Here is a 10,568-nt window from a genome sequence, read left to right as displayed (position 1 = left end):
GCCACTGAAACTGCTGAAAATATTGAAGGAAACTCTGAATTACACAGGCATCACAACAGAATACAACAAATCAGCCATCACAGCAAACCTATAAGACACCGCGAGCTAACAGAAAAACCGACAAAATTACTGCCTATCTTGAGCAAGAGCAAAAACGACGGGAACTCAGATCCATTGACAGAGACTTGTTTATAAGAGAATTACTTGAAAATAATTTAAAATCAAAGGAAGATACAGCCCTAAAAAAGTTTTTTGATAGCATGTATGACGAAACTAACAAGCTTTCCAACTATTTGCAAGTAAAGGTTCAGCGGCAGATATTTAATAGTGTTATGGAGCAGACGAAAAACAATGAAAAACACAAAGTCACGGTCTCACAACATTTACTTAAAGCTACACGTGTTTCGCTCTATTCAGAGCATCATCAGGCCTTAAAAAGCCACTAACGTTGGCAAAACAGTAAAAAAAATTAAGTGTTATGGAGGCCCGTGAAGAACAACTTCACAATAAACGTCCATGTCAAGATCAAGTCTTTTCAAATGAGCAACAATATACACGACATCTTGTGCCTCTTCCATGTTCTTCACTTACGACAGACTCTTCTGTTTCATATTCTGACGTGCACTCCCCAAATACTTTACCATCGACTCTATCGCGTCCTTCCTCATCAAACGCCCAATGGCCCCAAAACAACGTTACCTCTCCAGACCCACATGAACATGAAAATGACGACCTACGAAGTTACTTAAGTAATGATGCAACATATCGCGATATGTAGTTCTTATTTTTTGTTCTACTACTCGTATGTTATATGAATAAAGTAATTCCTTATAAACTGTTTGTATTCATAATGTCAGTTCTATGACTTACCTTAAAGTAACTGCTAATCGCTCTAATGAACTAATACTTTCTCTAATATTTGTGTTTGTCTTCTTTATGTCATCTTTTATTAACTCATGAAGTTGGAAAAACTTATTTCTGTCCATTCGAAAATAATTTGTAAATATTTCATCATCCAAATCATTAAATAGCGAAAATTCACCGCGTGATTTTCTAAATTTGATATGATTACTTATCCAGTATTTTCTTTTCTGTTTGGTGTTTATTATTGCTACAATGTCGTCATAAATAGTATCACATTCTTCATCTGACGAACTATCTATTGTATCTAGCAATAATACGTCACTTAAACCGATCATTTTTTTAAACAACTGGCAAAATAATAAAAGGTAAGGTAGGTATATTATATTATCGTACCCCGTTTGCTGCCATCATAATATAATATATAGTATATTGGCTTGCAAACATTTAATATATATTATATTATCGCACACCGTGTGCAGCCGGCTTTAGCGATTCGTAAGACTACGTGCATATATCCATAAAATCTTTCTATTTAGTCTAAAAATTTCTATGTTGGTATCGGCGGTTCATATGTCATTCTTGTCAATTATCAAAATTACGTGTTGCCAACTAAAAACTGGTTCTTTCTATTAAAAGTAAAAAAGAAGGTGGGTTTGTGTTCTCCAAAATTCCATTTTTAATCTTAAAATATTACGAAGATCCTTTAATATTTTCCCTAAATTTCATGTGTTAATTGTAGCGTATCCTGTGCCCATATCATTTTTAGTGATATTGCAATATTATCATAAACAAACTAACTAAAAAGTTTTTTTCGTTTCAGGTGTTGACATTCTTCTTGTGATCAAAATGGTAAGTTTTGACTACATACTTGATGTTTTATTCACAGTCTTTATGTTTATTTAACTTCCAGTTAGTTGGGTAGATTTTATAATAAATTCAATTTTCTTTTAGCCCAGGGAACTTACAGAAATCAAAGATTTCCTCCTCACAGCCAGAAGGAAAGATGCCAAATGTAAGTTTTCTTCTTTTTTATTTATTTTTTTTTATTGATGCTTTTGTGGGTTTCTTTAATTATCACCCTAATAAATAAATAAATACCGGTTTTATTAAAAAAATAATAATGAACATGGCAATATTTCACAAATGTTATTCCTATACTTACCCATCATCATTATAAGGATATTACACCCGGAACTGTCCTTGTAGGATAATAACTAAAGTAATTAAACAACCCAAAGGAACAACCAATTTTTTTTTTTTTGTATAGTTTCTATATAAAGAGATGCTACTACAATTTTTATAATCTACACTTAAGAGTGATAGGCCTTTACAGCCATATAAGTGAAACTGCTTTGAAAAAGAGTAGTCTTGCGGTGGGGCATAAGTGAGGCAATTTGTAAGACAAACTGCAAAATGTAGCCTTACTGTATTTGGACACTAACACACTTTAAGTAATTTATTTTTACATAGACATGGTAACATTTCATACACATTTTGGTATCATGAACAGTTAAAATTTGGCCCTATTGTGTATATACAATTACATGTATATGTTTTTCAATTTAAAAGTGAAGTTGATAAATAAATACATACATCACAAAGATTACTTTAATAAGGAGGGGAGGAAATAACATTTTTACATCATATGGTAGACTAGTAAATGTCAAAATGTCTCCAGTTTATCGTATAGTCCTAATACCACTAATATTAAGTTATCCAATAAATTTATTATTTATTAACTTTTTTAATTTAATCTTTATTATCTTTTAATGAATGTATTTTTTCTTTGTTGTGTTTTTTTTTTGTGGAGGTTATTCTATTTTTCTATTTAGTCTAGGTACCTTGCTTACTATTTTTACATCAACACGATTGTTGATACTATGAATACATTTCTTTAAATAGTAGTTGACTTCAAATGAGATTTATCTGATAAAACAGTGAATTTCAATAGTTAGATGGAAGATTTCTGCATATTGTCTCTTAAAAACTTGGATATTTATAAGTTTTTATACAAATTAAATCTGCTCTTTTAATCCAAATATATCTTTTTATTTTAGCTGTTAAGATAAAGAAGAATCCTTTGAACACCAAATTCAAGGTCCGTTGTTCAAGGTTTTTGTACACCCTTGTCATCACTGACAAAGAAAAGGCAGAAAAACTGAAGCAATCCCTTCCACCAGGTGAGCTTACCTTAAAATTTTACAATGCTAACATTTCAACCTGTATGAAGCCTTATTTAGGACACTACAATAGTTCAAAAGAGCATAATTAGATAAATATATGATTTGTATAGTATTTCAAAAATTGCTTAAATACATGTGACATTCATAAAATCAAAATGCATACTAATGTAGGCTAAAATGTTGCCATTGTAAAAATTTAAAAGGCTTAAAGTTTTATTTGTTCTCCATATGTTTAATCAAAAAAGCATGCAAGCATTGCCATATAATTACATATATTTCTTTTTTTTTTCAGGTCTACAAGTTAAAGAAGTTAAATAAGTGGCTACCATGCATTTTACTTTTCTAACGTAATATATTGTTATTTTTAAGTCAGAAGTGGTTTTATTGCATCTTAAAAACTAAATACAACAAAAAAAGTGAATTCTTCTCTATGAATTCCAGTCATCTAGTAATACGAGAACTAGAAGTATATGTCCTTACATCGAACTTATTCTCTTCATATTCAGAGTCTGAACTTTCAGTTTCTACAAAGTCGTAAGGTTTGTGTTTCCTATATTTCCTGTAAATAGAAAATCTAAAATTGCTGTATAAATTAATGAAAGGAATAAATAAGTTTTTCCTTCTAGAATTATGTAATAGTAAGGTACAAAATGTGTAATTATATAGAGAAAATACAATTAAAAATTACTGAAGCACAACTGGTGCTTGTGTCAGTAATATATGTGGATCTTTAAAATTATCAAATTTGAGGTCTCTGTCCTTTACAAATATGCAGTCTTCTTTAGATTTTCAGATTTCCTGTTAGGTTTAAATGTTATCTTTGGTGAATATTACCTATTGATATGGAAGTATTTTTGTGTGGATACTTTGGCACATGTATAAAGGAATTTTTCCATGTTTGTTGGCAAAATGCAGTTTATTTTAGGACAAAATTGACACTGTTTGGCGGCGTTATATATTCCTTTAGTAACACCAACTTTAAGGCAATCTGGAAACAGGTTTCAAATCACTTATTGAGATAATGATGGGGGATATTTCTTTGCTCAACAACATTGGCACCTTCTGTTAATCCTATCCAGGAGATTCTTAGTAGCTGAATAGTTTTATCAAGCTCTGATATGGAAATATGATTGAGTATTGAGGAAGTTATTTGGTTTTGACAAAAATTTGTTATTTTTGACTTGTGTTCTTAGCTGATTGTTGCATTGATTATATTTTTTGAAATCATGCTTTTTGGTTCCTTAAGTAGCTCCGTATATATGTAGTTCAATTTTTTCTTAATGGTCTTCTGTAGATTTGAATTCATCCATTCTTTCCGAAAATAATTCTTGTTGAGTTTCAGTCAACTTTGAGCAGACTGAGATTGCAGTTATAAGATAAAAAAAAATTAAAAACACGAATATTCAACGCTTTGTTGGTGCCAAGAAGTACAGCTTTATATATCTAGCGTATGGCACATTAAGACAGAAAGTATATTAGATTAGTCGTTTAAATTTCTTTTGTTTCCTCGTATAAGCTGCCTCTTCTAGTAAATCTCACTACGACTTGGAAAATTCTGTCGTTCGGCATGGTCGTGTACATTCGGATCTAATTACACAGCCCTTTGACATTTGAAATTACGTCTTTAGTCTTAATAGGAAAACCAAACGCGATATTTATTCCCTTCATTAATTTGAATACGTCCAACTGAACGAGACAAGGGTGTGATTTTTTCCCTGCAATATTAAAAAAATGACTAAAGGGTAACCTTCTTCTGATCTTTTCCCGACAACTACTCCAAGCCATTTTGCCACATAACGCTAAAATAGTTAAGCCAAGTCCTATTCCAAGTGAATATAAAACGTAATCCATAGCACTGAAGCTTGTAGGATTTTCAATTTCTGGGGTAAGAGGCTCCAACGTAACGGGAGCAAAACTACAAAAAATCTGTATGGGTATTGAAAAGAAGCAAATCATGAAAATCGTACCTTTCATTATACAGTGTTAGTTCTGTCATATCTTCTTCAATACTTTTCTTTAAATCCACACCCAACTGGTGAAAAACAGTTTTACCTAACCAATCGGCTAGATCTACTCGACCCAGTTGCCTCAATCTATGACCCAAGGCTTCATGCGTTTGCCCCTTTCCTTCTCCCTCCTGGGAATTCCAATGGTGCAGGTGCTCGATGCACGTGGTGTCTTTTGGAACTTTACGTTCTAATAAAATAAGTTTTATATTATTTGAGAGTGTTAAATTACTTAGAAAAGTCCAAAATATACCATATTGAGCAGAGTGTTTTAGAAAAGACAGTAATTAAGCTTGGCGGTATTAATACATTTTTCTGAATTTCGTACATCCTCTGTTATCTTTATATGTAATACGTAATAAATGATTTTACCTGCTTGATCCAAAGCATTCGGCTGCTCATATGCTTGAAAATGTGCGGCAGCTACCAATCTTCTGCATTCTTCGGTCGTTAAGTGATCGGCTAAATATTGAAGTTCTGCGGAGTTTATATCAATTGTAGCGGTAGTGTTTTTTATCATCAAATAAAATATAGCGTAAACTAAGATCATGATCCTTTTTTTTGGTTTAGTTAAAATATGACAAGGTAACTTAATTTATGGTTAATTTTTTTAAACAGCGCTCAATTAGCTTGTAGGGGTAGTTCCGAAATACGTAACGTAGGTAGATCAACTTTACCCTATTCCAAGTCCTGTTCGTATTTTTATTTGTTCATGAGATCAAACTATTATTAAAAATTATAAATAATTCATATACAATTGTATACCTAACCTAATATTACCAAATAATTACAACCACTATAAAGAAGAAAAGGGTTAATGACAAAAAATAAAATCACTTTAGCAGAAAAATTTATTGTTTAATAGGGCAGTCATGATTTTAAATTAATTGGATTTTGGATTAAAAAAATGCGATTCTCTACAGGTATCACTATTAAGATATTTGTTAATAGAAACGCATCATCAGAAATATAAGGAATTGCAACAACATTCAGCATGAATATATCAAACTTGAGCAATTTGTGGATTGGAGAGACTTTTAAAACAACTATCCCTTTACGTATCTACTAAAAATTATCTGCACTTGCATAATACATAATACAAAAGCCAGAGCTTTAGATAACTCAAGAACAATATTGCTTACATATGAACTTTAGTTACTCATCAAATCAAATACCAAGATCTTTAATACATTACAATACTAAAGCTCATTACCCTCTATACTCCAAGGCCAATTAACTATTCACTTAGTTTACTAAGGTCCCTCGCAAAAAAATCTTCTGAACAACAAAAAACCATTATTGTTAAATTTGTTCATTTATTTATTAATAAGTAAATTACTAAAATGTGAGTATTTCTTCGTTATGCTGCAGTATATCCACCATCAATTGGCAATGTAACTCCAGTAATCATAGACGACTGGTCACTCAGTAAAAACAGTACAGTATTCACTACCTCACTAATCTCGCCAAACCTAAAAAAATAGTATTCCAATTAACTAAATGTAGAGGAAACTAAACAGATAATTAAAAAAAACCAATTCAGGACCGTCATTTTAAAACTTCAGAACTAAGAATTTTCAGGGGAATAAAGACAATTTTTGTGATATAAACTTTATTATCAGGCCGGTTATAAAGTTATTTAAGAGTTTACCAAAAGTTAAACAAAAACGCAGGCTTTAGAAAACTCGATAAGCACTGTTACCACATTATGAACATAAATTAAGTTACTGCATTCTGAAAAAACAAACATCATCTAAGCATAATTTAGACATCGACTTCAGAGTCATCAAGCAGATATTCGCATCTCCTCAATATTACCATCGTACCAAGTTGGAACTAAGAGCAGGTTCAACTAGAAGCTCATTATAGATAGAAGAAACTTCATCGGTAATAGCAATATTGGTCAAGAGCTTTTTGACGGCGATTTTTAAAGGTCGCTAACGTGGTAAGTTGGAAGCTGTTGAGCTGTATCATGTTGAACATATCTGACTCGCTTTTTTCACTTCTTTTTATGAAAGTCACACACAAGTCTATATAGCACACCATTTCCTAATAGTCTAAAACATTTATTTCGATCAGTAAAGCAGTTAGACTGAGCTAAGTACCTACCCTAGTAAAAAAGGAATTATTTTTATTATTAGTCTTATGGGAAATAAAAGGGATGTGTTTGACGGGTGGGTCTGCAGGGTACGTGCAATCCAATCCTGCCAAGAAGTTCAGGACTAAAACTCTGGGAATGTGAAATATCATAAAAGACTGCCATGTCGTGATACCTCTTAAGAGACTCAAATTCATGGTAAATTATAAGAAGTGGAATGTTTCTTTTAAAAACAATGTACCTCAGGAACTTGTGCTGAACCTGTTCAAAGAATATAGCTGTTCGATATTCATGATACATGAATGAACACCTCTGAACAATCAAAGTCTTTTGTGCATCTTTTTATGAAACCAATCACTGGTCGGGACTTTGAAACAGTAGCCACAATATGAGAAGAAAAACTGAGTTTGGAATCGAACACAAATCCCCAGGTCCCTCTCACTAGTCATAACCCGAATTAAATGTGAATAACCGTGAATTAAAACAATCGATGTCTGAAAGTAGTCAACTGATTTATTTACACACTAACACTACTATATACGATCACATACGACTTATATAGAACTTATTTTCACCGTATTTATTGACAACTATTTATGTCTGATTTAAATCTTGCTCTAATATTACTTCACTAAACTGACAACTGACCCCCAGCGGCCACGCGGCTCCTTATATACTCGGCTGACCATAGTTCCGGAAGATTCGATGGCTTTCGAGACGTAATGAGGTGTCCCACTTGTGTCATTCCGGAATGACGGATAATCAACTGGTTTCTCGGTGTTTACAATATCGTTACAGTATTGAGTATGTATAGTTCACGATTTGTACTTTCAGAAGCCTGTTTGATATTATCTGAATCGAAATAATCAATTAGCTGAGTATCGTCAGCATACTGGTGCACCTCAGAGCTCTGCACAACTAAAGGAATATTAAAATTTGAAGTACAGTTACAAAAATAAAAGATGTTGAGGAACTCAAGAAATTATGTGTTTCGGATCTGAGGAGTTGTTATTGACGCGTACTTATCGTTGAGTACGATTCCCTAGATAGAGGACCTATAAAAAGAAAGAACCATTACGTATTCGATTACATCGAAACCCTTAAACTAGTCTAAGACAACTAAATTTAAAATTAATACTATGTTGTCCATAATGTTTAAAAGAACTGGTGGAACTGGGAAGAAGCACAAAAGTTACAAATGCAATTGAAAGAATCACACTCTTAAAATGGAAGTGGCCTGGCTACTGCCCAAAGAGAATTATGAGAATAATGGTACCCCATAAACGAAACACACATAAATATAGCTATGAAGAGGATATCTTCAGATTGTATCCAAGATGCTCAATATCGAGCAATATGGTTGAGGTTAAGAGAGGTCCAGCAGTGGACGAGTCAACCTGCTATGACGAGTACGTGTACAAAAACTACAAAATAGTATTAGATAAGTTACCTTAAATAGTAGTTAAATAATCGTAAATCTCTAAAAATAATCCACCTAATAAACGAACCGCATATTTACTATAGAGATGCGCATATAACACATTATCAACCATGAAAATAATATACCAAGATCAGCTAGGATCATTTTGAGCCACTTTTCCCTACTGCCTATTTACTTACTCATCGAAGAGTAAGTACGTATTAAGTAGATACAGAATGAACTGTGGACCTAAATATGATATAAAAACAATACATAAGACGTGGTAAGCTTTTGGCAGTGTTAAATCATTTTTTTTTAAGTTCCTTATAATATAATAACAGGTGTATCACTGACCTTCTCAACGGAATTTTTTCCAACATCGGACCGGAAACTTTAGGATCCGACCAGCCAAGCTTACCCATATCAGTCATAATAACTGTGGGATTCACAGCATTAACTCTGATTTTATGTGGTCCAAATTCCAAGGCTGCCGCTCTTGTGAAACTATCTACAGCGCCCTGTCAAATAATTTTGGATAACTATTAAATTGTAACTGAATTCTAGTATTTACTTTACTGGCGCAATAGACAGAGTGATCCAACAAACCAACCAATGAGGCCTGAGAAGATAGGTTGACTATAGAGCCAGGCACTTTTCTTGTCATCATATCTTTTATAGCTATTTGGGTTACGTTCATCAGAGCTTTAGCGTTTACTCCAAAAACACTATATAATTAATGAAATTGATTAATTTAAATAGGAAATTCATATAGTTTACCTGTCGAAGTCTTGTTCCTCCATTTTTAAAAATGGTTTTAACCAGCCCATTCCCGCATTATTTACTAACAGATCTATGGGACCTACAGTTGACAATACTTGGCGTGTTTTATCCCAATCAGAAATATCCAAGACTACAGTTTTAATGCTTGGATGTTCTTTTTGCAAGTCATCTAAATGTGTTTAATATATTCAGTAGATTAATTTTTAGCTTCTTTAATTGCTTACCTAATAGCTGTTTTGATCTGGCAACTGCTATAACCTTAGCGGTACTTTTTGAAAGTTCTATGGCTATTTCCTTTCCAATACCTGTCACAGTAAGAAAGTTCTAAATAATTCGTAATATATTCAATATTCTGAGAATACCAATCATCTATGAGTGATAAAATTGGATCCAATTAAGAAAATTTTAAGCTACAATAAACGTATCTATTGGGTAAAAAAGGGTTTTTTCTTGTACTAAATTCTAAAAAGTGAAAACATATTCTTAAATTAGTAGAAATTTGCATAAAATGATTACACTATATTCCCAACCCAGGATGACGTTTTTACCCTCAAATTCAACCTCAAGAAGAAAAATGTCTTTATAACAATCTTGATGTAGCAATAAAGGTTTTCAATTTATTGATGTCTTTTGGATGTTGGCTGACAAAGTTGCTTCTAGATCAGAATGTGTTTGAGTACAAGAGTTGCACTCAAAACACTTTAAAGAATATGCAATAATATTCTTGAATGAAATAAATTTCTAGAAAACTTTGTTGGTATTTTCGATATTTCGTTGGATTAATGATAGTACCGGGGTCCTGGTATATGTTGACGATTTCTTAATGAGTTAAGCTATGTACATGCTATTTACCTTTCGTAGCACCAGTAACTAAAGCTACTTTTCCTTGAAAGTTGTAAGACATTTCTTACTTTTATATAGCGCTAGATATATTAGGATTCAAACAACTGAATATCACACACCACATACATAATAAGGATAAGCAAAGCTTTAATTAGTGCAAAAACAGTTTTAACAAAAAATTCAGATAAAGGAATTGTAAACTGCAATTAATTTTAATTTGCGTGACCTTACTCATATCAAATATGTATTAATGTACAAGAAAATTATCAATGTTCAAAAATTATATATATATATATATATATATATATATATATATATATATATATATAGATATATATATATATATATATGTATATATATATATTGAGGACAGT

At 32.1% G+C, this 10,568-nt stretch overlaps 3 protein-coding genes across 4 annotated transcripts; 1 reads left to right on the top strand and 2 right to left on the bottom strand.

Moving 5' to 3' along the window:
* The first annotated feature begins 1,446 nt into the window (after positions 1–1,446).
* On the top strand, positions 1,447–3,415 carry LOC126737646 (60S ribosomal protein L38). Its single transcript, XM_050442626.1, has 5 exons — positions 1,447–1,511; positions 1,685–1,713; positions 1,816–1,876; positions 2,922–3,044; positions 3,340–3,415. The coding sequence occupies exons 2-5, from the start codon at positions 1,711–1,713 to the stop codon at positions 3,363–3,365; spliced, it is 213 nt and encodes a 70-aa protein (XP_050298583.1). The 5' UTR covers positions 1,447–1,511; positions 1,685–1,710; the 3' UTR covers positions 3,366–3,415.
* LOC126737645 (uncharacterized) lies at positions 3,380–5,827 on the bottom strand. 2 transcript variants are annotated; one of them, XM_050442625.1, is made up of 4 exons: positions 5,426–5,818; positions 5,015–5,243; positions 4,795–4,962; positions 3,380–3,606 (listed from the first exon to the last, which is right to left on the bottom strand). In XM_050442625.1, exons 1-4 carry the CDS (start codon positions 5,601–5,603, stop codon positions 3,489–3,491), a joined length of 693 nt encoding a protein of 230 aa, XP_050298582.1. In that variant the 5' UTR covers positions 5,604–5,818; the 3' UTR covers positions 3,380–3,488. The 2 variants fall into 2 exon arrangements, with proteins under 2 accessions (XP_050298582.1, XP_050298581.1); XM_050442624.1 differs by lacking the exon at positions 3,380–3,606 and having other exon boundaries at positions 3,615–4,962; positions 5,426–5,827.
* Positions 5,828–6,349: 522 nt separating this feature from the next.
* On the bottom strand, positions 6,350–10,367 carry LOC126737644 (L-xylulose reductase-like). Its single transcript, XM_050442623.1, has 6 exons — positions 10,204–10,367; positions 9,576–9,656; positions 9,349–9,520; positions 9,143–9,296; positions 8,926–9,089; positions 6,350–6,525 (listed from the first exon to the last, which is right to left on the bottom strand). Exons 1-6 carry the CDS (start codon positions 10,253–10,255, stop codon positions 6,414–6,416), a joined length of 735 nt encoding a protein of 244 aa, XP_050298580.1. The 5' UTR covers positions 10,256–10,367; the 3' UTR covers positions 6,350–6,413.
* Positions 10,368–10,568: the final 201 nt, after the last annotated feature.

The sequence above is a fragment of the Anthonomus grandis genome, chromosome 6 (genome assembly GCF_022605725.1).
Source record: "Anthonomus grandis grandis chromosome 6, icAntGran1.3, whole genome shotgun sequence".
Taxonomy (NCBI): domain Eukaryota; kingdom Metazoa; phylum Arthropoda; class Insecta; order Coleoptera; family Curculionidae; genus Anthonomus; species Anthonomus grandis.
Note: the sequence above shows the minus strand (reverse complement) of the source record. Positions and strands in the feature narration are given on the sequence as shown.